This window comes from Hyaena hyaena, unplaced genomic scaffold (genome assembly GCF_003009895.1).
Source record: "Hyaena hyaena isolate Hyena2069 unplaced genomic scaffold, ASM300989v1 scaffold_0, whole genome shotgun sequence".
Classification (NCBI taxonomy): Eukaryota; Metazoa; Chordata; class Mammalia; order Carnivora; family Hyaenidae; genus Hyaena; species Hyaena hyaena.
Window position 1 is genome coordinate 12,720,730 of NW_024080632.1, and position 27,028 is coordinate 12,747,757.

A 27,028-nucleotide genomic window follows, 5' to 3' on the forward strand; every position below is an offset into this window, starting at 1 on the left:
GACCAAATACCCGTATGTGCAGGAAATATTCCTGATTGCGGTTTTTTTGACTTAGTAAAAATTTCCAGTCTACATTTTGGTCCTTTCTTTCAGCCAATGTGGTCAGGTCAACTAAGGCACAGAAAGGCTGTCATGTCAGGTGACTGTCCCAGCAGCGTGACCTGAGTTGTGTGCAGGTATTTCTCCCAAACTACTAAACTGGGTGACTTTACTAATATTTACCTCCACAGATTCAATGAGAGGAACAGGAGTTAAACTCTGACTCCAGCTTCCATAACCCACTCTGGGCTTCAGTTTATCTTAAAATGGGGGAAGTGGTTCCTGAGGTGGTCTTCAAGATCCCAATTAGCTGCCCTTTGATTATGTTCTAAAACACAAATTGATTAGTGTCTTATTTAGGTGATGCTACAAAACAGCACTTCTCATTAAAAACATTAGAAACAACTGGGAAGTTTGTAAACCATCTTGATGCCTAGGCATCTCCCCAGACCAATTAAACCAATCTCTGGGAATAAGACCTGGGCATTGTGTTGGTTAATGTAATAAAAACACAAAAGCGAATAAAGAAAATTGGAGATGCCAAGTGGGTAAACACATTATTCCCTGCATATTATATGTGGCTTTAGATTTTCACATAAACTGCAAAAACGTCAATTTTTCAGATATTTATTGATGTATTTCTTCACACCCTTACTGCAAGGATCATTATCACTGAAGTTCAGTATGAGTCTAATCTAGATCCATTATTAAAGCTTCTATCTTAACAATGAATTCCTAACTTAGTGCTGTTTAGATGTACTAATCTCGCATTGAGTACACTCTTCTTGAAACTCTAACCACTTCTCTCAAAGGGACACTACATGTTGGTTTAGGAGACAGCGGGCACACCTCGAATCAAGGTTCAACACCTCTGACCAGGAAAGGCAGATAGGGGCGCTACCACACAAATCTGGATCCCTCAGCTGTGACACCCAGAGGATTGTGGGGCTTGTAGTTTTCCTTGCATCATTTTTTGCTTCCTGGACTGCATTTCCCAAAATGCAAAAGGAGCCAGCCAGTTGCATCGTCAGACGTAAAGTGTTCCTTAAGGTGTGAAAGGTAAGTGTTCTGTAGGGGCTGCAGGTTTCTAGAAGTTGTGGATTTGTTGTAAGAGATTCCATATTAACTTTTGGCCTTGTAGTAGTACCTGGCAGAGAGCAGCTGTTCCAGTATAGCGGGTTTTCAGCGGGTTCTCCTGAGCCTTTTGGTCTCAGGAATGCAGACTATATTTGTTCAGCAGTTCAAGTGTTGCTGAGGAATGTCTAGAGAAATCGGAGTCCTGAACCCAGATCTGGAAAGCCAGGCATAAAATAATGTTTACATATGGGGTGCATGTCACTAGGGAATTTCTGCCTTATGTTAAGTAATAGGCCAAAGCTTTGTTTGTTAGAAAGCTGGGGTAGAATGTTGCGTTTGCAATCGAGGCTAAACTAAAAGAACATGGGAAAAGTAGAGTAAAAGATGTGTACGTGCTTAGTTACATTAATAAAACCAAAAGCCAGAAAAATCAAAAGCCAGAAAAGTCTGAGCAACAACTTTATCAACACCTGGCATACTAGAATTCAAATATGCTTCTTTAGCTTATGAAGAAATACTTCTGATTTATAAAATGGGAAGTAGGTTTATGGAGCACACTGTTTCCCAAGAGATGGTAGTAGCTAAAATTATAAGTGTATTCCTCGGAGGGAGATGTTGTTAGATCTAGACATAGATGGAATAACAATTCCCTATTAAAAGATAGTGGGACGGGGCGCCTGGGTGGCTTTGTCGGTTAAGCGTCCGACTTTCACTTAGGTCATGATCTCGCGGTTCGTGGGTTCGAGCCCCGCGTCGGGCTCTGTGCTGACTGCCAGCTCAGAGCCTGGAGCCTGTTTCAGAGTCTGTGACTCTCTCTCTCTGACCCTCCCCTGCTCACGCTGTCTCTCTCTCTCTCTCTCTCTCTCTCCTAGAAATAAATAAAACATTAAAGTCCCTTCTACCATTTCATTAAATAAACCAAAGTGTGTACAGTTTCTCTTGGATGCAAAAAGTCTTGGAAGATTCACCAAACATTTTATTTTTTATTTATTTATTTTTTCAACGTTTTTTAATGTTTTATTTATTTCTGAGAGAGAGAGAGAGAGAGAGAGAGAGACAGCGTGAGCAGGAGAGGGTCAGAGAGAGAGGGAGACACAGAATCCGAAGCAGGTCCCAGACTCTGAGCTGTCAGCACAGAGCCCGACGCAGGGCTCGCCCACTGACCGTGAGATCATGACCTGAGCCGAATTCAGACGCTTAACTGACTGAGCCACCCAGATGGCCCTCACCAAACATATTAAATTGTTTCCATCTGATGGCCACATCATAGTAGACCTCTGGTTGTATGTTCTTAAGACGTCAAGAGGACAAGTGGCTTGGGTTGTTATGCAATAGTCCAGTGTGGAGACAAGATTTAATTTTGTGGAAGGTATTAGAAATTCATGACCAAAAGAAATTAGAAAGGGAGCCTTTTAAAAGATATAAAAAGATATAAAAGATATAAAAAGGGAGCCTTGTTGTTTTAGGTTGGACTTCATGGGACTCAGGAAGGCGGGCCGGAATCAGTTTTAACTGGTGACGGTCAGTTGTTACATATCAGGGACTTGTTAGCCAGTTGTTAAGCCATTGGTAGCCTGAAGCTGGCCATGATAGGATTATTTTCTTATATCTTTTTGGGAGGGGATAGTGGGGGAGAAGGTAGTGCACCCCTGGCAAGGGTCAGTTCTCTCTATAAGCCTGGAGCCCCAATGTTCTACACATTCTTGAGTTCTCACATCCTGAGCTAGCTCACACTCTCCCAAATTCTACAAAAGACTGATCTGGATTGCAAAGTAAAATGATTAGAAATACATTCCAGGTGTGGGGCTGGGGGAGGAGGCTGCACCTTTCCAGTGAAAGATATTCTTGTTTATTTGGGGGCCCATCCTTCAAGATACTGAAGTCACTGATTAACTCACTATCAGGAGGTTGTTCAGATAAGCAGCAATCTGCTACCAGAAGTAGTACAGCCTGGATGGAGAGTCTTCTTAGATTATGCAAAAATCTGTACTCCTCTCCAATACATTTTCTTTTTTTTTTTTTTTTTTACAAATAGTTTATTGTCAAATTAGTTTCTACATAACACTCAGTGCTCATCCCCAAAGTGCCCTCCTTCATGCCCATCCCCCCCTCCCCCCCACATCCATCAGTCCTCAGTTTTTGTCAGCATTCAAGAGTCTCTCATGGTTTGCCTCTCTCCCTTTCCCCCACCATTTCCGCCCTTCTTCTCCCCCTTGTTCCTCCGTCAAGTTCCTCCTAATCCTCCTATACGTGCAAACATATGGTATTTGTCCTTCTCTGCCTGACTTATTTCGCTCAGCATAACACCCTCAAGGTCCATCCATGTTGCTACACATGGCCAGATTTCATTGTTTCTCATTGCCATGTAGTATTCCATGGTATAGATAAACCACATCTTCTTGATCCATTCATCTGTTGATGGACACTTAGGCTCTTTCCATGTTTTAGCTATTGTGGAGAGTGCTGCTATGAACATTGGGGTACATGTGCTCCTATGCCTCAGCATTTCTGTATCCCTTGGGTAAATTCCTAGCAGTGCTATTGCTGGGTCATAAGGGAGTTCTATTGTTAGTTTCCTGAGGAACCTCCACACTGTTTTCCAGAGGGGCTGTACCAGTTTACATTCCCACCAACAGTGTAGGAGGGTGCCCGTTTCTCCACATCCTCGCCAGCATCTAGAGTTCTCTGATTTGCTCATTTTAGCCACTCTGACTGGCGTGAGGTGGTATCTCAGTGTGGTTTTGATTTGTATTTCCCTGATGAGGAGGGATGCTGAGCATCGTTTCATGTGTCTGTTGGCCATCTGGATGTCCTCTTTGGAGAAGTGTCTGTTCATGTCTTCTGCCCATTTCTTCACTGGGTTGTTTGTTTTTCGGGCGTGGAGTTTGGTGAGTTCCTTATAGATTCTGGATATTAACCCTTTATCTGATATGTCATTTGCAACTATCTTTTCCCATTCCGTTGGTTGCCTATTAATTTTCTGGGTTGTTTCCTTGGCTGTGCAGAAGCTTTTAATCTTGATGAGGTCCCAACAGTTTATTTTTGCTCTCGATTCCCTTGCTTTTGGGGATGTGTCAAGTAAGAAGTTGCTGCGGTTCTCCAATACATTTTCTAATACCTAGATATTGTCTTCAAGAGGACAATATTGCGTGCAATGCCCACAATTTCCTATTCCCCAGTCATTTCTCAGTATGCTTTCGGCTCTCATCACCTGTCCCATAAATATTTCAGTGTACAACTTTGCTGATTATCAGATACCCTTTGGGTTGGAAGCTTATTGATAAAAATCGAAATCTCACCAGTAACATCCCAAATGCCAGTTAGGGTGGACTATTTTGGGGAAATGACAGTGCTACCCAAGCTTTTCTTTATTTGCACTTCCTTCCTTAGACTTAGTCTATATATTTTTCAGCTAAGCTTAGCCCTTGTTTATCTCTGTACTGTTGATAATCATGTACCCTTGCTTTCATTTTTGCCTAGATCCAGGGCAACATGAGGGAGGTATACTTTTAAGTTACCTACCCTAGTTCACTTTGTACATTTAATTTCTTTTTTTTTAATGTTTTACTTATTTCTGAGAGAGAAAGAGAGAGACAGCGTGAGCAGGGGAGGGCCAGAGAGAGAGGGAGATGCAGAATCTGAAGCAGACTCCAGGCTCTGAGCTAGCTGTCAGCACAGAGCCCGACGGGGGGCTCGAACCCACGAACCGTGAGATCATGACCTGCGCCGAAGTCGGACGCTTAACCAACTGAGCCACCCAGACGCCCCTGTACATTTAATTTCAAATATGTTTTCTCCAAATACTGTATGACTGCTGACCTGGTCCAGATATTACAGTTTTATCTACCTTTAAGGTGAAACATCCCACATTTTAGCTTCTCTTCAAAGTACTCCATTCCTTTTTTTTTTCTCCTCATTTTTGGATAATATCTCTTAAGCCTTTAAAATATTCAAAAGAGATAAGCATTTTACTTTATCTCATGGCTTTTGGCACTTCTGCACTACCGCTGTCCTGGGCACACTAGGACATCTGCAATCCAGACATCCCTCTAAGGAATTAAAACATTATTTTTAATATTTATTTATTTAAAAAATGTTTTTAACGGGGCGCCTGGGTGGCTCAGTTGGTTAAGCGTCCGACTTTCGCTTAGGTCATGATCTCGCGGTTCGCGGGTTCGAGCCCCACATCGGGCTCTGTGCTGACTGCCCGCTCAGAGTCTTGAGCCTGTTTCGGTCTGTGACTCCCTCTCTCTCTCTGACCCTCCCCTGCTCACGCTCTCTCTCTCTCTCTTAGAAATAAATAAAAACATTAAAAAAATGTTTTTAACATTTATTTATTTTTGAGAGACAGAGGGCAAGCAGGGGAGGGGCAGAGACAGAGGGAGACCCAGAAATAGAAGCAGGATCCAGGCTCTGAACTGTGAGCACAGAGCCTGACGTGGGGTTGAACCCACAAACTGTAGATCATGACCTGAGCTGAAGTTGGACGCTCAACCAACTGAGCCCCTAAGGAGTTTTTAAAAAAACTTTTATTGTGGGGGCACCTGGCTGGCTCAGTCGGTAGAGCATGTGACTCTTGATCTCAGGTGGTGAGTTCCAGCCTGACGTTGGGTGTGGAGCCTACTTAAAACATATATAATATACATTTTTATAAATTTTATATATTTTATAAATATATAAAAACATATATATAAATTTTTTAATGTTCTATTTATTATTTTTGAGAGAGACAGACAGAGTGTGAACAAGAGAGGGGCAGAGAGAGAGAGGATCACAGAATCTGAAGCAGGCTCCAGGCTCTGAACTGTCAGCACAGAGCCTAACGCGGGGCTCGAACTCATGAACGGTGAGATTATGACCTGAGCTGAAGTCAGACACTTAACCAACTGAGTCACCCAGGCACTTCTGTTGTTTCTTTTTAAAAGCTTATTTATTTATTTATTCTGAGAAAGAGAGAGAGAGAGCAAGTGGGTAAGGGGCAGAGAGGAAGAGTGAGAATCACAAGCAGGCTCTGCACCACCAATGCAGAGCCTGATGCTGGGCTTGAACTCACAAACTGTGAGATTGTGACCTGAGCCAAAGTCAGACCCTTAACCAACTGAGCCACTCAAGCGCCCCTATATAAAAAATTTTTATTGTGGAGATAGAATAATATAACGAACCCAATTCACAGACTTCAAACCCAATTCACCCAGCTTCAAAAATGAACAACTCTTGGCTAATCTTGTTTCATTTATACAGTATATTCCTATCTACTCTGCCCCCTCTATATTATTTTGAAATAAATCCTCTTAGATATATCATCTCATCCAAATATTTCAGTATGTAACTTCTATAGGATGAAGACTTTTTTAAAAAATCACAATACCACTTGTCGTACACAAAACACTTTTTTATATATATTTTTTATTCCCTTAAGTAATCTCTAAGACCAATGTGGGGCTTGAACTCACAACTCTGAGATCAAGAGTTGCATGCTTTACTGACTGAGCCAGCTAGATACCCCCTTACATAAAAAACAATCATTTCTTAATATCAAACATACAGTAATGCTCAAATTTCCAATTATCAATGTTGTAACGTTCCAGATAAGGAAGGCCCACATATTACAGTTGGTTGGTATGTCTTTAAACCTCTTTAATCTGTAATTCCCCCTTCAGATCTATTTCTGTCTCTTGCAGTTTATTTGTTGAAGAAGCTGATTTGTCTGTCCTGTTTGCCTATAGTCTGAACTTCATGGATTGACAGATGATATCATGTAACATTGCTTTGGCCTCTGTATTTCCTATAAATTGTTAATAAACTCTAGAGACTGGACACTGTCAAGTTCAAAAAAATTTTTTTTCCAAGACCACATCTTGCAGGGGGAGTGGTGTGCTCTTCCATGACGAGTCTGCTTGTCTCTCTTTTCATAATGTTGACAGTGGAGGAAGCTGTTGATGCTTGATGCCTCGATGCCGCCTTTGCTTTTCAGCTATAAATGAGGTATCACCTCACACCTGACAGAATGGCTAAAATCAAAAGACACGAGAAATAAGTAGTGTGGGCGAGGAGATGGAGAAAAAGGAACACTTGTGCACTGTTTGTGGGAATGCAAGCTGGTACAGCCACTGTGGAAAACAGTATGGAGTTTCCTTAAAAAATTAAAAATAGAATTATTCTATGATCCAGTAATTCCACTACTAGGCATTTACCCAAGGAAAACAAAAACACTAATTTGAAAAGGTATATGAACCTCTGTGTTTATTGCAGCATTACTTATAATAGCCAAGATATCGAAGCAACCCGAGTGTCCATAGACGAATGGATAAAGAAGATGTCAGCACACACACACGTGCATGCACACACACACTCACTCCACACAGGAGTATTACTCAGCCATAAAAAGAAGGATATCTTGCTATTTGCAACAACATGGATGGATCTAGAGGATATAATGCTAAGTGAAATAAGTCAAATACCACATGATTTCACTCATATTTGGAATTTTAAGAAAAAAAAACCACAACAAATGAACAAAGAAAAAAGAGACAAAAAAACAGACTCAAAAAAATTTAAGTTTATTTTGAGAGAGAGAGCACGCATGCACGTGCATGAGTGAGTGGGGGGAGGAGCAGAGAGAAAGAAAGGAAGAGAGAGAGAATCCCAGGCAGCCTCCTCGCTGCCAATGGAGAGCCCGATGAGGGGCTCGAACCCACAAACCATGAGACCATGACCTGGGCTGAAATCAAGAGCTGGACATTTAACCGACTGAGCCACCAAGGTACCCTGAGACCCTTTTTAAAACATGTTTATTTTTGACAGAGAGTATGAACATGTGTTGGGGAGGGACAGAGAGAGGGAGACAGAGGATCCTAAGTGGGCTCTGCATGGAGAGCCCAATGCAGAGCTCCAACCCATGAACTGGGAGATCACAACCTGAGCCAAGCCAGACACTTAACTGACTTAAGCCACCCAGGCACCCCAAAAACAGACTTTTTTCCCAGCATAGTCCTTTATTTTTTAAATATAATTTATTGTCAAGTTGGTTTCCATACAACACCCAGTGCTCATCCCAACGAGTGCCCTCCTCAATGCCCATCACCCACCTTCCCCTCTCCCTCACCCCCATCAACCCTCAGTTTGTTCTCAGTATTTAAGAGTCTCTTATGGTTTCCCTCCCTCCCTCTCTGTAACTTTTTTTCTCTTTCCCTGTCCCCATGGTCTTCTGTTAAGTTTCTCGAGATCCACGTGTGAGTGAAAACATACGGTATCTGTCCTTCTCTGACTGACTTATTTCACATAGCAGAAAACCCTCCAGTTCCATCCACATTGCTACACAGGCCAGATTTCATTCTTTCTCATTGCCATGTAGTATTCCATTGTATAGATAAACCACAGCTTCTTCTTTTTTTTTTTTTTTTGTTTTATTTATTTATTTCTAGGAGAGAGAGAGAGACAGCGTGAGCAGGGGAGGGTCAGAGAGAGAGGGAGTCACAGACTGAAACAGGCTCCAGGCTCTGAGCTGGCAGTCAGCACAGAGCCCAACGCGGGGCTCCAACCCACGAACCGTGAGATCATGACCTAAGCGAAAGTCGGACCCTTAACCGACTAAGCCACCCAGGCGCCCCGATAAACCACAGCTTCTTGATCCATTCGTCAGTTGATGGACATTTAACAGACTCTTAAATATACAGAACAAACTGGAGGCTGCCAGAGGGTAAGTAGGATGGGTTAAATAGATGCTGGGGATTAAGCATGCACTTAAAGTGGTGAGCAATGACGAATCTATAGAATTGTTGAATCATTATGTTGTGCACCTGAAACTAATATAATACTATATGTTAATTACCCTTGAATTTAAAAAAAAGTCTTAAGGGAAAGACTAAAAAAAAAAAAAAAAAGAATAGAGTTCTGATACATCTTCCAGTCCCTGGCAACTACTAATTTACTTTCTGTCTCTATTTATTTATGTATTTTGGACATTTTATATAAGTGGAATCATATAGTATTTGTCCTTTTGTGACTGACTTCTTACACTTAGCATAATGTTTTTGATGTTTATCTATATTGTAGCATATATTAGAACTTCATGTTTATAGGTAAATTTCCTTGTATGGATAGACCCCCATTTTGTTTATCCATTCATCAGTTAGTTGATGGCTACCTTAGTTTTGGTTTTGGTGTCTTGTTTTGTTTTTTAATTTAAATTTTAGTTAACATGCAGTGCAATATTGGTTTCAGGAGAATTCAGTGATTCATCACTTAACATACAGCACCCAGTGTCCTCACAACAAGTGCCCTTCTTAATATCCATCACCCATCTAGCATCTTCCACTCACCTCCCTCCATCAACCCATAATTTGTTCTCTATCATTAAGAGCCTCTTGTGGTTTGTTGGGGCGCTTGGGTGGCTCAGTCTGTTAAGTGTCTGACTTCAGCTCAGGTCATGATCTCGTGGTTCTGGAGTTCAAGCCCTGCATCAGGGTCTGTGCTGACAGCTCAGAGCCTTGAGCCTATTTCGGATTCTGTGTCTCCCTCTCTCTCAGCCCCTCCCCCGCTCACACTCAGTCTCTCTCTCTCCTGAAACAATAAACATTTGAAAACATTTTTTAAAAAAGAGTCTCTTGTGGTTTGTTTCCCTCTCTTCTCTTTTTCCTCCTCCTTCCCTTATGTTCATGTTTTGTTTCTTAAATTTCACAAATGACTGGAATTATATGGTATTTTTCTCTGATTGACTTATTTTGCTTAGCATAATACATTCTAGCTCCATCCACGTCATTGTGGATGGCAAGTTTTCATTTTTTTTTATTTTTTTTAAAATGTTTTTATTTATTTCTAGGAGAGAGAGAGAGACAGCATGAGCAGGGGAGGGTCAGAGAGAGAGGGAGTGACAGACTCTGAAACAGGCTCCAGGCTCTGGGCTGGCAGTCAGCACAGAGCCCAACGCAGGGCTCGAACCCACGAACTGCGAGATCATGACCTAAGCGAAAGTCGGACGCTTAACTGACTAAGCCACCCAGGCGCCCCTCATTTTTTTTTTATTTTTAATGTTTTATTTATATTTGAGAGAGAGACAGAGCACGAGTGGGGGAGGGACAGAGAGAGAAGGAGACACAGAATCTGAAGTAGGCACCAGGCTCTGAGCTGTCGGCACAGAGCTCGATGCAGGACTTGAACTCACAAACTGTGTGATTATGACCTGAGTTACAATCCGACGCTTAACTGACTGAGCTACCCAGGCGTCCCAGCATTCTTTTTTTTTTTTTAAGTTTATTTATTTATTTGAGAGAGGGGGGGACATGTACAAGTGGGGGAGGGGCAGAGAGAGAGAAGGAGACAGAGAATCCCTAGCAGGCTCTGCGCTGGAAGGACTCAAACTCATGAACCGTGAGATCATGACCTGAGCTGAAATCCAGAGTCAGACCTAACCGACTGAGCCACCCAGGCACCCCAAGATTTCATTCTTTTTGATGGCTGAATAATATTCCATTATATATACATACCACATCTTTAACCATTCATCAATTGATGGACATTTGGGCTGTCTCCATAGTTTGGTTATTGTTGATAATGCTGCTATAAACAGTGGGGTGCATGTACCCCTTCAAATCCATATTTTTGTATCCTCTGGGTAAATACCTAATAGTGCAATTGCTGGATCATAGGGTAGTTCTGTTTTTAGTTTCAGCTGCCTTAGTTTTATTTACATATATATATTTAAAACATTTTTTAATGTCTATTTTTGAAAGAGAGAGAGACAGAGCGCAAGCAGGTGAAGGGCAGAGAGAGAGGGAGACACAGAATCTGAAGGAGGCTCCAGGCTCCATACTGTCAGCACAGAGCCTGAGGTGGGGCTCAAACCCACAAACCGTGAAGTCATGACCTGAGCCAAAGTCAGATGCTTAACTGACTGAGCCCCCCAGGCGCCTATATATATATATATATATTTTAACTGTTTTATATATTTTTGAAAGAGAGAGAGACAGGGGAGGGGCAGAGAGGAAGGGGCAGAGGATCTGAAGTGGGCTCCATGCAGACAGCAGTGAGCCCATGGTGGGGCTCGAGCTCATTAACTTCAAGATCATGACCTGAGCCAAAGTCAGATGCTCAACAGACTGAGCCACCCAGGCGCCCTTTGGCAGCCTTAGTTTTTATTTATTTATTTTTCTTTTTTGATGTTTTATTTATCTTTGAGAGAGATAGAGACAGTGTGAGCAGGGGAGGGTCAGAGAGAGAGGGAGATACAGAATCCGAAGACAGGCTCCAGGCTCTGAGCCGTTAGCACAGAGCCCAACGTGGTGTGCGAACCCATGAACTGTGAGATCATGACCTGAGCCGAAGTCGGACGCTTAACCTACTGAGTCACCCAGGCGACCCCAGCCTTAGTTTTTAAAACCTGTTTTCTCACATCAGGTTTCTTTCTCTCTAGAACAGGATGAATTTTAGGTGGACTCTCAGAACAGCGAAAGGCCGCTGGCTGGTGAGCATCAGCCGGCAAAGCTCACATGGATCCACGGGGTTATTTGTGCCACCAAGTCCACCTCTAGACCCGGAGAAGGTCAAAGAGTTACAGCGCTTCATCACCCTATCCAAGAGACTCCTGGTGATGACTGGGGCAGGAATCTCCACTGAGTCAGGGATCCCAGACTACAGGTCAGAAAAGGTGGGACTCTATGCCCGCACTGACCAGAAACCCATCCAGCACGGGGATTTTCTACGGAGCGCTCCAATCCGCCAGCGGTACTGGGCGAGAAACTTCGTAGGCTGGCCTCGGTTCTCGTCCCTCCAGCCCAACCCTGCCCATTGGGCCTTGAGCAACTGGGAGAGACTTGGAAAGCTGTACTGGTTGGTGACCCAAAATGTGGATGCCTTGCACACTAAAGCAGGGAGTCAGCGCCTGACAGAACTCCATGGCTGCATGCACAGGTGCAGGAAGGTCTACACAGTTTGAATGTGAGCTGCATGAGAGCAAGGCCCTGGCTGTCTTGATCACTGTTGTCCTCGTTAGACCTTGAGAAAAGATTTGGGAGCAAGTCATTTATTTTGGAGTTGATCCCAGCAAACTCACTGAGGGAGTGGGGGAATGAAACAGGGTAGGGAAGAAAAGCCAAGAAAGGGGTATGTTAATGAATGGGCTGCAGCTTTGGGGAGCTGGGGCTCAATCCTTTGAGAGGCCCTCTGTCTAGAGCATGCTTCAGAAGTGTCTTACTGAAAGCTGAGGAAGCGTGGGCACTTATCTACCACGTCCCATCCCTTACTGGTTGAGGGTCTTTCTAGGGGAATTAACTCCCTAACACTGACTCTGCAATTCCTTGGCCAGTAAACCCCCTAAAAGAGATGCAGGAAGTTGCTCCTAAGAGAACTGTGTACAAGTGGCCTGTAGGGTGTCCTGAGGGGACTATGAGCAAGGCACCAACAGCATAGTCTATAAGCTGGTGGATCTCTGGTGCCTGGACACATAGCACACAGTACAGTCTGGAGTATAGTCAGAACCCAGTAAATATTGATGGAAGGAACACATGGAGCCCTGGCAATAACTTGAACCTAATTGGAGACCATTTCCTTATTATTAAGCCCCAGAGATCCTCCTGCCAATCATAAAATATTTATTGGGTGCCTACGTCATGTGGGGCGCTACTGGCGGTGTGGAGGGGTCAAAACCAAAGCATAAAACGTGCTGTACTTTATATGTGAGAACTCTGTAATCTCTTGGGGGTTGGGGGGATCCAAAAATAACATGTTTAACAACAGACAACTCCATACGTGATTGTTAAATTATGTGGTCCTTGATAGACATGCTTTATAGGTTCAGAGAAACAGATTTAGTAAAGCTTGGAGTAATCGGTCAAGCTTTTATGGGAAAGGTGGGACTTGAGCCTGGCTCAGGTCTGACTGAACAAAACAGGGGAGAGGGCTTTCTAAATGAAGAGGATTTGTAGGGCTCAGAGGAGTCTGGCCTGGTCTCTGTGGAGACTACTACGAAATCAGATTGTCTGGAAAGGTTAGACCCAAATCATCGGCACATCTTAAAATAGTACAGTGCAATTTGGGTCTCTTGTGAGAGCCAAAAAGGGACTATTAGTGGTTCCTGAGCAAGATAGCAACATAATAAAAATAGCATTTGAGGAAAGCCACACAGGATTAGGGAGAGTGGCTCAGGGAGGTCAGCCTGAAGGACCCAGTTCAAGGTGGTATCAGGGGAATTTGGAGCTAATGATGGCCTTGGTCCCATCAAAATTTTCTTTTCCTGATGAAAGTTCCAAATCTCCCCAATAAGAAAGCAGCATAATGAACTCCCGTGTATCGTCACTCAAAGATTTTATCATGCCTACTCCTCCCCCTCCCCCCGCATCCACTGTCTCTTAAAATAGCTTCTATTTATTGAGTGGCTACTGTCTATAGGCACTGTTCTAGGTGGTGGGCACAGCACAGTGGTCAAAGGACCCAAAGTTCTTGCCCTCACACGAGCTCATGTTGAGAGAGGTGAGGTGTCACTGGAAGGACACCGAGAGGAAGAGTGTTTTAGGGATGGTGGTGACGGACAGCACCCATCAGCCTGGAGGAGGAGAAGGAGGGAGGGAAGCAGCAGTCTGGGCACTAAAGAAGTCATTGGTGAAGGAGTTGCAGTTGCACTAAGGATAAAAATGAACCAACGGGTTAAGCAGGCAGTGTATATAAGGAAACCACACGCACTGCTCGTTCCAGAGCTGGCCGTCGAAGGCAGGCGAGGAGTGGTGGCAGTTAACATGAGAAGGTGTTCCTAACGTGGGGGAAGCCTGCACTAGGACCCGTACACGATGTTGGAGGAGCTACAGAAGGTTGGCGATGAGAGGTCTTTGGCCGCCTCATGCCTTCTCGGGACCAGACGTTCAGGCAGCCTCTTCTTCGGTTTCAGGGTCCTTTGCTTGGCCTGTGGTGACCAGATCCCCCGGGGGGTGTTACAAGAGCGTTTTGAAGCTCTGAACCCCACCTGGAGTGCCGAGGCCCACGGCCTGGCTCCTGATGGCGACGTCTTCCTCACAGAGGAGCAGGTACAGAGCTTCCGGGTCCCGTCCTGCGCCCGATGTGGAGGCCCCCTGAAACCAGATGTTGTTTTCTTCGGGGACACGGTGAACCCTGACAAGGTTGACTTTGTGCGCAGGCGTGTAAAAGAAGCTGACTCCCTCCTGGTAGTGGGATCATCCTTGCAGGTATCGGACTTGTCAGGGTGGGAAGGGCCCCTTTTGCGGGCTGGAGGGCCCTGGAGAGGCTCCCTCTTGGGTTTATCTGTAACTGTATTGAGAGTTCTTACCTGTGTCTCTTCCCTGTAAGGTTTACTCTGGTTACAGGTTCATCCTCACTGCCCGAGAGAAGAAGCTCCCAATTGCAATACTTAACATTGGGCCCACGCGGTCCGATGACTTGGCGTGTCTGAAACTGGATTCTCGTTGTGGAGAACTGCTGCCTCTGATAGACCCACACTGACCACAGCCTGATGCTCCTGAGACAGAAACTGGGACTTTCACTTGAATCCTGCTATTAAAGGTAAATGCTTTCCTAGATCCTGACTCCAGTTCCCATTCAACTGACAGCACTGACAAAATAGGGTTCTTAATGTACGGCCACTCTTCACTAATTTTTTAATGTGCGTTAAGCTATAGTGTTGAAAGACTATGATTTTCTTTTTTCTTTTTTTTTAAACATTTAGTAATTTTTTAAACAGAGAGAGAGTGTGAGTGGGGGAGGGGCACAGGAAGAGGGAGACACAGAATGCGAAGCAGGCTCCAGGCTGACAGCTCAGAGCCCAACGTGGGGCTGGAACCCCCAAGCGGTAAGATCATGACCTGAGCTGAAGTCGGATGCCCAACCAACTGAGCGCCCCAGGCGCCCCAGAAAGACTATGATTTTCCAGTTCTATGCACAAAGCTATTTAAAAGATTTCAAAATCCGCCATTGCTTTTTTTTCCTGTTTTAAAAAAATAACAGCTTTTCACCCTTTCATTTAGGGTTTTAGTACAAAGTTATACATGACTCACAGCTGTTTAATTCCAGAATATTTTCATCATCCCAAGAAGAAACCTTGTACCCATCAGCAGTCACTCCATACTACCCAACCCCTCCACCTCTCCCCACCCTGGCAACAGCTAGTCTGTTTGTTTATTCTAGACATTTCATGGAAAATGTGGCCTTTTGTGTCTGGCTTCTCCATTTGGTATAATAGTTTTAAGTTTCATCCATATTGTAGCATGTATTGGTATTTTTATATCTATTTCAATCTATGGATACAACCACTTAAAAATAAAAAGCTTTGGGGCACCTGGGTGGCTCAGTTAGTTGAGCAGCTGATGCTTGACTTGGGTTCAGGTCATATCCCAGGGTCACAGGATCAAGGTTCAGGTAGGGCTCTGTACTGAGGGTAGAGTTCGCTTGAGATTCTCTCTCTCTGCCCCTCTTCCCTGCTCACACTCTTTCTCTAAATAAAATAAAAAGCTTTATTGAGATATAGTTCACAGAGCTTATTCATGTAATATGTACAATTCAATAGGTTTTAGTATATCCTCAGAGAAATACAACCACTTTTTAAAAAAAGAGACCTTACTTATTAGTTTTAGGTTCACAGCGAAACTGAGCAGTAAGAACAAAGGGTTCTAATATGCCCTTTGTCCCTATACACTCACACAGTATTATCATTCGATTCACCTACTGAAGGAGATCTTGGCTGTTTCCAAGTTTTTGGCAATTATGAATAAAGTTGCTGTAAATACCAAGGAGCAAGGCTGCTGGATCGTGTGATAAAAGTTTGTTTAGTTTTGGACACAACTGTCAAACTGCCTTCCAAAGTGGCTGTCCCATTTTGTATTCCCACCAATGAATGAGAGTTCTTGTACAACCACTTTTTAAAAATCATTTTGGGGGCGCCTGGGTGGCTCAGTCGGTTGAGCATCTGACTCTTGATTTCAGCTCAGTCACAGTTTGTGACTTTGAACCACTGTCAGGCTCTTTGCTGACACCACAGACCCTGCTTGGGATTCACCGTCTCCCTCTCTCTCTGCCTTTCTCTCTCAAAATAAATAAAAAAACGTTAAAAAAAAAAAAACACAAATGTTTTTTCTTGGAAGTATACTATACAAACAGAAGAGCATGTATTATAAGTGGACAGTTTGATGAAGACATAAAGCATCTAGATCAAGGAACAGATTCAACAGAACAGATTAGTAGCACCAAAGAAGTCCCCTTAGTACAGACACTTAAAATTTTTTTTTCTTTAATGTTTATTTTTGAGGGGGGGAGGGGCAGAGAGAAAGGGAGACACAGAATCCAAAGCAGGCTCCAGGCTCTGAGCTGTGAGCACAGACCCCAACACAGGACTCGAACCCACGAGCCATGAGATCATGACCTGAGCTGAAGTCAGACACTCAACTGACTGAGCCACCCAGTGGCTTGACTGAGCCCCAGACACTTTTTAATACACTTTTTAACTAGCTTATTAGAATAATACGTATATATTGTAGAACGTTTAGATGATACAGATAAGTAAAAAGAATATAATACAAACTACCCATTATCCCACCACCACGGTAACCAGAGTTTAACATTCTGATATAACTAAACCTGTTTTTATGAAAACCAAATCAAGCTGTGCATCTTTTATCACATCCTGTGTTCACTCAAGATATAGTGGCCCTCTTTAAGTGCCCTAAATGCTGTGGTTTCTTGAATGGTAGGCTGATGTTCACAATCATTGTCCCCCACCTACTCGGCTTATTTGGGACTAACTTGTTTCATTTCTTTCCAGATCCTTAAGGATTCCTCCTTCTTCCTCTAACTAACCGAAGCTCACTGAGTACAGCCTGTAGAGGGCAGCAAACCAGCATCTTTCTCCTAGCCTGCCTATGAACAGGGCAGGTTCCAGTCAGGCTGATGAAATTTTCCCCTGAAGAACGACTTTTTCAGAGAAGCAGCTTCTATTGATAGGTAAACTACTTTCACTTCCTTTTTACCTCACCAGGCAGTAGAAACGGCCTGGGAAACACGTAGGCCAGAATGGTCTCTGGAGCAGTAACCAGGAATCTCACTAATGCGGAGGCTGAGGGGAGAAGTAAAGGACTTAATTTAGAATTCCTAATGGTTAAATGTCTTTAACTGAAACATTCTGGTATATTTTTCTAAAATATGAGCAATGTTCTGAATAAATTTTTTATTAACTAAGGAATAAAGAAATAATTTCTTAAATAGCACATCAGGCCATGGCTGTATGTTTTTATATTTTTTTTTAATTATTTTAACATTTTAACTTATTTTTGACAGAGTGAGAATGAGCACGAGTGGGGCTGGGGAGCAGGGTGGAGGCAGAGAGAGAGAGAGAGACTGGATCCAAAAGCAGGCTCCAGGCTCTGAGCTGTCAGCACAGAGCCTGATGTGAGATTTGAACCCATGAACTGTGAGATCATGACCTGAGTCAAAGTCCGACATTAAACCAACTGAGCCACCCAGGCGCCCCTATATTCTTCTTCTTTTTTTTTTAATCAGTTAAAAGAGAATGGGCCTTTATGACAAGGATTTCTGCTGGATTTCGGCTGCCAGAATGAGACACTTGCCTCAAACCTGATGTGTAGAGAGGAAACTGAATTCCCAAGTGGGCTCTTAAACTGATTTGTTTCTGCTGAGCAAGGCAGCAAGCCCTGTTTGATTAGTGTGTTAGCCAGAAAGAGTCATTGTACCAGGCTAAAGCTTTCAGCACAATCTCCTCAAAAGTGAAGCAGATGAAAGAATCATAACCTATCTTGGATAGCCTTTTGTCTTAAAATTAGGGCAAGCAAAACATGTTCATCCTGCACCTGCCTAGGAAGTAAATTATAGTTAACTGGGATAATCCAAGATCTTGAAACCGACAGAGTTCTTTTCATGTGCACAAATGTATGCTTTCTCATAGTCATTAATTCTGAAGAGGTGTAAGATTGTAAATCTCATTCCAGCTTTTTTGCAGATGAAGATCCTAAGGTGCTCCGAATCTGACTTGCTTAGTTACTAAGTCAGCACCAATCATTGTATTCAAATCTGGGTCTTTTGAATCTCAAGCCATTCTCATTCGTAATTTCATCAGTAGTTCCTAACAGCATTAAGGTACTAAGGCTACAAAGGTACAACCTCTTGGCTTCAAGTGGCTCACAGAGAATGTGCTATTCCCCCCATTCTTATTCTCTACCAGAAAATGCCCAGATTCATGCATGGAATGGCAAAATGAGAGCAAATTAAACCCATCCCTCCTCGTTTTATTTTGGAGGAAACTAACATCCAGACTTAAGCAAGGCCATCCAACATAGTTTCAGAGCCAGGACTAGAATCCAAGACTTTCCTCCCAGTTCGTTTCTTTTTTAAACAACAGCTTCTTCTGTCTGAAGATCATGGTTAGAAAGAAGTCAACCTAAAGTAAAGTAGAAGCCAGCAGTACAGCTGGCTAAGGGGACCAGGAATGGTTAAAATCCAGCAGTCAGGTTGCCAGGGAGGAAGGCAGGGCTCTTTCCATCACTAAATGCTGGCACAATTCATGAAATCGAGTCTTCAGGACCTTAGGAGTGTTCATTTTGTTCATAGTTCTTCCAGAGGTGGAATTCTTCCCCAAAAATTTGTCCCAAGAGGAACTTGGCATTTCCTGAAGCTGATGCTTCTATGTCTCTTCACTTTACATCTTTTGCTTTCTACCAGGATGGCAGTTCCTAACCCACTGTAAGTGTCCTCTGTTGGAATACTGACTGGTGGATGCTATCAGTTTGTCACTGCCCTGGTTATAGGCTTCTGACCACATAAGCCCAGCTTTGGTCATGACTTTCCACAAATCCTTCCATGACTCTGCCATCACAGTTTCAGTAAGTAGAAGTCACAAAGGCAAACAAGCACATAACACATGAAACCTCCTTCCCACTAACTCATATCTCTTCTTTTATGCTGTCATAAATTGAATACCTCTCCCCCTCTCTCTTAAATAATAGAATTTATTGAGCACACTATATCCCAAGCACTGTGTGAAGTGTCTTACAACACATTTGCTCACTTAGTTAAGAGTTAACCCCACAGGAAATGCTTGGCCATGCATAAGAATCAGTCTTCAGTGAATGTCAGACCTTTCCTGAGAGGATCACTTTAAGGACCAATAGGAAATTCAACACTCCTCTAAGCATAGAGACCTGCAGTCCCAGATTGCCCAGTATTGAAGGGTTTTCCTGGGATGCAGGACTTTTCAGTGCTATAACCAGGATGAGTTGGTTACCCCGCTCCTAGGAATAGCGGAAGTTGCCACCAAGTATAAAAGTTGATTCCAGATACGTTATCCTTGTTGAGATGCAAGATGGTGTTCTGAGATCCAGATTTTTTAATTTTTTGATGTCACAAAACAGATAAATTCCACTTTGTGAATTAAAAAAAAAAAGAAGGTAAACTCGTCCAAGAAAGGAGAGTGGGATTCCCCCCCCCCTCAATTTATTAGAAAAAGAATACAGCACATGGGGCGCCTGGGTGGCTTAGTCGGTTGAGCGTCCGACTTTCGCTTAGGTCATGATCTCGCGGTTCGTGGGTTCCAGCCCCGCGTCGGGCTCTGTGCTGGCTGCCAGCTCAGAGCCTGGAGCCTGTTTCAGTCTGTGGCTCCCTCTCTCTCTGACCCTCCCCTGCTCACACTCTCTCTCTCTCTCTCTCTCTCCTAGGAATAAATAAAACATTAAAAAAAATTTAAAAAAAAAAAAAAAGAAAAGAAAAAGAATACAGCACAGAATCAAAACTCTTATTATATAGACAGACTTGGATTTCCATCCCGGTCTTACTACTTACTAGTTTCGTGAATTTGGGAAAGTGGTTAATCTTCAATCTCTTTATAAATCAGGATACTAGTAGCTACCTCATTGGGTTGCTAGGAAGATTTAAAAAAAGGTAGTGATGCACCTGAAGTTCATTGCCCAGTGCCAGGTGTAAGGTAAGCAGTTATCAGCCATTATCACAGGCTAAACCTTGGTCTCCTTTAACTAGACTCCCACAGATCTTCTCCAGAGCCACATTTCGTTTGTGCGTACCTGTCTGTCTTTCAAAAAAGAAAAAAAATTTACAAAAGCCAAGTCTGGCTTGATACAATAACGCCTTTCTAAAGAAAATAAAGAGTACCCTTCCCTCTGCTTCCCCTTGGGAAGAGAGTATTTATGAACATTTACTATACAACACGCACTCCTGTAGGAAGCATTTTACAAGGCATTCACTCACCCAATTCCCACAACCCTCTGATCTGCACACTATTATTTCTTTTGAAAGATGAAGATCCTGAAGCTTGGAGATTTCATGCTACTAGCCCAAGGTCACCTGGCGTGACCAGGCCAGTAATCAAACCCAGTCCATCCAGTTCTGAACCCTCTTTCTTTAATGCTCTAGAAACCCAATGGGGGTAATTGCGCAACCGTACTTTGGGAGGGAACGAGGGCAAGGCTCAATAAACTTCTTGAGGTGTCACCAACTAGATCCTGGAAAGATGAACAGGCAAGCCCCGGGCGGGAAAAGGGAGAGCGAGCATTCCAAATGGAGGTAACAACAAAGGCAAAAACAGAGAGGTCAGAACTGCAAATCCCTCCAGCTTTCCCCCCCACCTCTTGAAAGTGGAGTTTGGGGGGGTTCAAGTGGGGACCTGGGGTGCAGAAACCCTTAGCTAGCCCAATACCCACTCGCCCCTCTCCACGCTCTGGCTCCCTGCACCCCACCTTCCCGGCCCCCTCGTCCCTTTCCGGGATGAAAGCCCACGAGGAGCTACCAACCGGAAGCTGGCAGGGAGGCTGGGGAAGGAGGGGGCGTGTGCGGGGCCAGGAGACACAGGAGGGGACGCGCACGGCAGGGAGGTGGGACCCGACGTCCTACGCACGTGAGCTCGTTTTTCACACTCGGCCCGCCCACTCTCTCCTTCCGGCCGGATTCTGAACCCGGAGAGCCACGCACCTAGGACCCAGGAAGCGGCGCACGGGGCGGTCGCCGCCACCTCAGCCGCGCGCCGCTGGAGTAACCGTTACTAGCCACTGCGCCTGCGCCAGCCCGTGCCGACGCGCCAGGGAGCGAGGCCAGAACCTGGGAGGCGCGGAGGGAGGCCGGGGGTTGGGCCGCTCCTCACCAACGTAAAAAGAGGAACCGGGAACCACGTGTCCCCAAGATACCCAATCATCGTTCTTACCCTGAAATCCCTCCCGGGGGCCGGGGAAATGACTGGGTCGGGTGGAGGATCACGTGATCCGAAAAGGTAAATAGAGCCACGTGGTTTTTCCTGGACTGCAACACACCTTGGCGCCAAGATGTACCGTCGTTGAACAACTATTTAATGAACGTGTGCGATGTGCTAAGCCCTGTGAAGATACTGCGGCTGCTGGGTTATAATAGCTACTTCGGAATACTCATTAGGTTTGCTTAATTATGTATTCATTTATTTTTTTAAGTGTATTTATTTGAAGAGAGAAGAGCTCATGCAGGAGTGCGGGAGGGGCAGAGAGAGAGGGAGAGAGAACCCAGAGCCTGCTGTGCACCATCGCGGAGGAGCCCGATGCGGGGCTCTAACCTATGAATGGAGAGATCATGACCTGAGCGGAAAGAAACCAAGAGTTTAACGCTTAACCACCTGAGCCATCCAGGCGCCCCTTAGGTATTCATTTTAATCTCAGCCTCTGTACTAGTGTTTCCAGAATCCATTTCCTTTCATGAGCACCCAGCAGATGCTCATTAAAAGATTGCTAAAGGAATTCGTTTTCTCTCTCCCTTAGCCCTTGGGATAATGAAAAAGAGCTAGGCTTTTACCGAGGAGGATAGATTATATATTTTGATCTGGCAATAATCAGTGGTTGTTGATCATTATTCAGGTCTTACGGGGTTCACTTCCCAGAAATATCTCTCTAATTCAACTCCCAAGGCCAGAACGAATGATGCTCACAAAGAACTAGGAAGAGACTTAGTCATGTTGCACAGTCGGAGGATAAAACAATATGCAAACGTGAGGCCTTTCAACAAAGTGCTTTATTGGAGGACACAGGGTAAGGTGAAGGGCATGAGGCGGGTTGAGATGATGCTCTCCAGAAGCCACCCTCAATTGTCACAGTATTTCTTGGTCACAGTATTTCTTGGTGTCCAGGTTCTTGTGTTCGCTGTTATACGGGGCCTTTGAAAAGCACATGGCAGCATTGCGGTCGCAGTTGCAGATGAAGGCCTCGCAGGGTTTGTTTTTGTCTGGAAAAGAGCAAGAGGAGAGGACTGAGCCAAGGTAGATCCTGCGTTGTCCAATCGGGGGCAGGAGGAATGAGCTGGAATAATGGCCACTGCATTTATACAGATTTAGGTTTGACAGATCAAGTAAATAAAAGATACCAAAATTTCAGATAAACAAAAAAAATACAGTATCTGGAATGTAGAATAAAAAATGTTCATCATCTGTCTGAAAGTCAAATTTAATTGGGCAACGTGTGTTTAATCTGGTAGTCCTGGGTGTGATAGATAGGAAAGTCCTGTCCATTTCACATCCCTAAGTGAGCTCTTATAACCCACAGAGCTATACATCTCTGATAACATAGGCAAGCAATTTATAAACAATATGGAAAACACTAAAACATATATTCAAGACAGCAAAGTATTGTGCATTTCAACTTAGTGAAATTTAGCAAGCCAATTTCTCTAAAGCACATTTTAAAAGTTACAGAACGTTCTTACAGTACAATACTATGTAAATATTTAAAATAATTAAGTATGGGGCGCCTGGGTGGCTTAGTCGGTTAAGCGTCCGACTTTTGCTTAGGTCATGATCTTGCGGTTCGTGGGTTCGAGCCCCACGTCGGGCTCTGTGCTGACTGCCAGCTCAGAACCTGGAGCCTGTTTCAGTCTGTGACTCCCTCTCTCTCTGACCCTCCCCTGCTCACGCTGTCTCTCTCTCTCTCTCTCTCCTAGAAATAAATAAAAATATTTTAAAAAAATAAGTATGCCCATATGTGGAAATGTTTCCCAGATATTATATTAAAGGAAAATGAAGGACATTGCATCTAACTAGCTATCTTGGGTAGTAGGATTATAGGCACCTTCCACTTTCCATAATGTATTTCTGTAGACTGTGAAATTATGCTACTTTTGCCTTGTTTATTTTTTAACGAGAAAAAAACAACGATAACTTTTAAAATGCATTTCAAGGGGCACCCAGGTGGATCAGTTGGTTAAGCGTCCAACTTCAGCTCAGGTCATGATCTCGTGGTTCGTGGGTTCAAGCCCCGCGTGGGGCTGTGCTGACAACACGGAGCCTGGAGCCTGCTTCGGATTCTGTGTCTCCCTCTCTTTCTGCTCCTCGCCTGCTCATGCTCTCTCTCTCTCAAAAATAAAAAGAGGGGCGCCTGGGTGTCTCAGTCGGTTGAGCGTCAGACTTTAGCTCAGGTCATGATCTCACGTTCGTGGGTTCAAGCCCCGCGTCGGGCTCTATGCTGACAGCTCAGAGCCTGGAGCCTGCTTCAGATTCTGTGTCTCCCTCTCTCTCTGACCCTCCCCTGCTCACACACTCTCTCTCTCTCTCTCTCTCTCTCTCTCTCTCTCAGAAATAAATAAAGCATTAAAAAAATGTAAAAAGGAAATTAAAAAAGTAAAAAGAAACATTTTAAAGTCTTTTTTAAATAAAATGCATTTCAAATTTATTATCCATAATTTAATTCTTCTGCTTACATTCAATAATCTTATTAAAATTTTCTCTCTGATTTTTTTTTTTAAGAGAGAGAAGAGCACGAGCTGGGGAGAGGGGCAGAGGTCATGATCCCAGAGTCATGGGACTGAGCCCCGCTTTGAGCTCTGCATGAGCATGGAGCCTGCTTAAGATTCTGTCTCTCTCCCTCTACCCCTCTCTCCTATTTGCATTCTCTCTCTAAAAAAAAAAAAAGTAAAATAATAAAAGGGAAGACTGCACAGAGAAAGCGACATTGGAAGTCCTGGAATGAGACTTCATGTGGGAAGTGTTTCATGCAAAAGGAAACAAAGGACTTGAGGTGGCTAGCTATGATTAAAATGATAAAAAACCTTATTCCAAGGATAAGCACAAATGAACACAGAGCTGTGAAACTGTTTATTCCTTAAGATGGTGGGATTCCTGGGGTGCTTGAGTGACTCTTTTGGTTAAGTGTCCGATGCTTGATTTCGGCTCAGGTCATGATCTCAAGTCCCTGCATCAGGCTCTATGCTGACAGCTTGCTTGGGATGCTCTCTCTCTCAAAAAAAAAAAAAAAAAAAAGTAATAAACTTTAACAATGCTTTTAAAAAGATGGTGGGATTCCCGGTAACTTTTTTCTTGGCCTTCTGGATTTGAATTACAGTTATTCCAATGATATATGTACAGTTTTTAAAAGTGGGACCCAACTCTGAGTGCATAGAAAAGAGTAGTGAAAATCCAGAATGCCAGCCTAGCATGAAAATACCATTCACCTCTGACTTGTACCTTCATAAACGGATATATTTCATCACAAGCCGTGCATAAGGCTTAGTGGTTAAGACCAGAACATTTGAAATCAGAAACAACTGAGTTCAAATGCTGACCCTACCACTTACAAGCTGTGTGATTTTGGGCAAGTAGCTATTTTTGAGCCTCAGCTTCCTCACCTGTAAAATGGGGTTAGTAAAACTTATATATATGCTTAGCCTACTCCCTGGTATGTAATAAAAAACTGATAAGTGGTAGTTCTAAGCTCTTTTTATGAAATAACGACACTGTATAGCATAGCAGTTAAGAACAGAGACCTTGGAGCCATATAAACCTGTTCAAAACCAAACACCACCAGGGTGTCTGGGTGGCTCAGTTGGTTAAGCATCTGAGTCTTCATTTTGGCTCAGGTCATGATCTCACAGTTTGTGAGATGGAGCGCTTGTAGGGCTCCTCAGAGGGCTCCATGGTGGTGATGCAGAACCTATTTAGGATTCGCTCTCCCTCTCTCTGTCTCTGTCTCTTTCTCAAACAAAAACAAAAACAAAAACCCAGAAAAACCCAAATGGCGCGCCTGGGTAGCTCAGTCAGTTAAGCGTCTGACTTCGACTTCCGCTCAAGTCGTGATCTTGTGGTTCATGAGTTTGACCCCGCGACAGGCTCTGTGCTGACAGCTCAGAATCTGGAGCCTCCTTAGGATTCTATGTCTCTCTCCCTCTCTGCCCCTCCCCTGCTCACACTCTGCCTCTCTCAAAAATAAAATAAACAATAAAAATTTTAAAAAGTTCTGAAACTGCATTAAAAAAACCCCAAATGGTGGGTGCCCCAGTTTCCTCATCTGTCAAACAGGTATAATAATAATACCTATCTCATAGGATCGTTGCCAGGATTAAAGGAGACACAGCATGGCACCAAGGCAGTCAATAAATGGTGGATATCATTACCATGAGTGCTTCCCACAAGGGGGTAACCTACCGCTGCAGATGATCTCAGAGCCAGAGCATGAGTATGAGTAGGTTTTGGTGTAGGGGTTGTCCAGGAGGAATCTACAGCTGTCCAGTTTCTTGGCTTGGGAGTAGCAGTGGTCATGTGTCTGGCAGCACCTGGAGTGGGGGAAAGACAGAGCTGAGGCAGGGGCAGGGCCGCAGGGCAGGCTCAGCAATGGGGAGGATGTAGCTGACATGCTCCGGAAGATATTTGTCCTGTGGCATGAAATTTTTAAGTCCTTTTATCATGTTTATTGAAGGCGATTTTAAAAATGGGTTGCAGGAATGTAGTACAATCAGGTATGGATTCTGAAGATGCGGTGAGAGAGTCAACCACTGCTGAAGAGGACAAATCCCATCGGCGCTGTGGCGGTTTGGGTTGCAATATTCTGCCACTAGGGGGCAGCAGCATCCACTGTTGCTTGACGTCTCCAACCTTCCGCTTTTCCTCCTAACCGAGAGCACTGGATTCAGGGGCCTCTTGGAGCATGTTTGTTTGTACAAGAGTTGAAAAGGGGCGCCTGGGTGGCTCAGTTGGTTAAGCGTCCGACTTGGGCTCAGGGCATGATCTCACGGTTCGTGGGTTCGAGCCCCGCGTCGGGCTCTGTGCTGACGGCTCAGAGCCTGGAGCCTGCTTCTGATTCTGTGTCTCCCTCTCTCCCTGCCCCTCCCCTGCTCATGCTCACGCTCTCACGCGCGCGCTCTCTCTCTCGCTCTCTCTCTCTCTCTCTCAAAAATAAAAACATGTAAAAAGAAAAGAGTTGAAAAGCTGTTACCTATAGCGAATCCCTTTTCTGTGCCTTCTCGTGAGATCCTTGGCTTATGCCCTCCCCCCACCCCGCGGTCACTGCGCTCCCTCTGCTGATCGGTCACTCACTTGTCTAGGTCATCCACAGGCGTGCCCGATCCACCCAGGCCACAGTAGCAGCCGTAGTTGTTGTAATCCATCAAGGGGTCACTGCCGGGGATCTTACACTTGATCATGTTGCGGAACTGCCACACTGCTCGCGGGCTGATGCCACTCTCAGCAGCGCCCACTGCAGGAAGACACAGCCAGAGTTTAAATCCGTCCCGATTAGCTCCGCCAGCGCCCAGGGGTCCCACTGCCTGCCTGCTCTCGGGCCCCACGCTGCCCCGCCCCCAGCGGCCTCCTCGGAAGAGAGCTGGATGCAGAAACCTGGTAAGGGGAGTGGGGACCTTTTTCTTTTAACAAAACTTTTTTAAAAGGATTTTTTATCAAGATAAAATTCACATAACAAAGTTCACCGTTTAACCACTTAAAATGGACATTTTATGGGCGCCTGGGTGGCTCAGTCAGTTGAGCGTCGGACTTCGACTCAGGTCATGACCTCAGGGTTCGTGGTCGGGCTCTGCATTGGACTAGCTGCTGTCACCGCAGCAGAGCCGGCTTCTAACTCTGTGTCCCCTCTCTGCCCCTCTCCCTGTTCAAGCGCGTGCGTGTGCGCTCGCTCTCTAAATAAAAACATTTTTTAAAATGTACATTTCTGTGGTTTTTATT

At 44.3% G+C, this 27,028-nt stretch overlaps 2 protein-coding genes and 1 long non-coding RNA gene across 4 annotated transcripts; 2 read left to right on the plus strand and 1 right to left on the minus strand.

Moving 5' to 3' along the window:
* The first annotated feature begins 1,051 nt into the window (after positions 1 to 1,051).
* On the plus strand, positions 1,052 to 17,277 carry SIRT4 (sirtuin 4). 2 transcript variants are annotated; one of them, XM_039226734.1, is made up of 5 exons: positions 1,052 to 1,098; positions 11,528 to 12,024; positions 13,994 to 14,288; positions 14,410 to 14,622; positions 16,874 to 17,277. In XM_039226734.1, exons 2-4 carry the CDS (start codon positions 11,534 to 11,536, stop codon positions 14,560 to 14,562), a joined length of 939 nt encoding a protein of 312 aa, XP_039082665.1. In that variant the 5' UTR covers positions 1,052 to 1,098; positions 11,528 to 11,533; the 3' UTR covers positions 14,563 to 14,622; positions 16,874 to 17,277. The 2 variants fall into 2 exon arrangements, with proteins under 2 accessions (XP_039082665.1, XP_039082747.1); XM_039226816.1 differs by having other exon boundaries at positions 1,059 to 1,098; positions 11,533 to 12,024.
* Positions 17,278 to 21,374: 4,097 nt separating this feature from the next.
* Positions 21,375 to 22,480, plus strand: LOC120244329. The gene is made up of 3 exons (XR_005531538.1): positions 21,375 to 21,495; positions 21,948 to 22,118; positions 22,217 to 22,480. It is a non-coding gene; the product is annotated as an uncharacterized LOC120244329 (long non-coding RNA).
* On the minus strand, positions 22,084 to 26,523 carry PLA2G1B (phospholipase A2 group IB). Its single transcript, XM_039250686.1, has 3 exons — positions 26,387 to 26,523; positions 25,499 to 25,626; positions 22,084 to 22,311 (listed from the first exon to the last, which is right to left on the minus strand). The coding sequence occupies exons 1-3, from the start codon at positions 26,491 to 26,493 to the stop codon at positions 22,178 to 22,180; spliced, it is 369 nt and encodes a 122-aa protein (XP_039106617.1). The 5' UTR covers positions 26,494 to 26,523; the 3' UTR covers positions 22,084 to 22,177.
* Between the last annotated feature and the right edge of the window lie 505 nt (positions 26,524 to 27,028).

Bases quoted from the DNA above. Each gene is read 5' to 3' on its own strand.
- SIRT4 (XM_039226734.1), top strand. From the start codon at position 11,534: ATGAATTTTAGGTGGACTCTCAGAACAGCGAAAGGCCGCTGGCTGGTG. The intron at 12,025-13,993 runs GTGCAGGAAGGT...CTTCGGTTTCAG, and splicing joins CTCCATGGCTGCATGCACAG to GGTCCTTTGCTTGGCCTGTG. The intron at 14,289-14,409 runs GTATCGGACTTG...CTTCCCTGTAAG, and splicing joins TAGTGGGATCATCCTTGCAG to GTTTACTCTGGTTACAGGTT.
- PLA2G1B (XM_039250686.1), bottom strand. From the start codon at position 26,493: ATGATCAAGTGTAAGATCCCCGGCAGTGACCCCTTGATGGATTACAAC. The intron at 25,627-26,386 runs GTGAGTGACCGA...CCCCCACTCCAG, and splicing joins CCTGTGGATGACCTAGACAA to GTGCTGCCAGACACATGACC. The intron at 22,312-25,498 runs GTAGGTTACCCC...GCTCTTTTCCAG, and splicing joins CTCTGAGATCATCTGCAGCG to ACAAAAACAAACCCTGCGAG.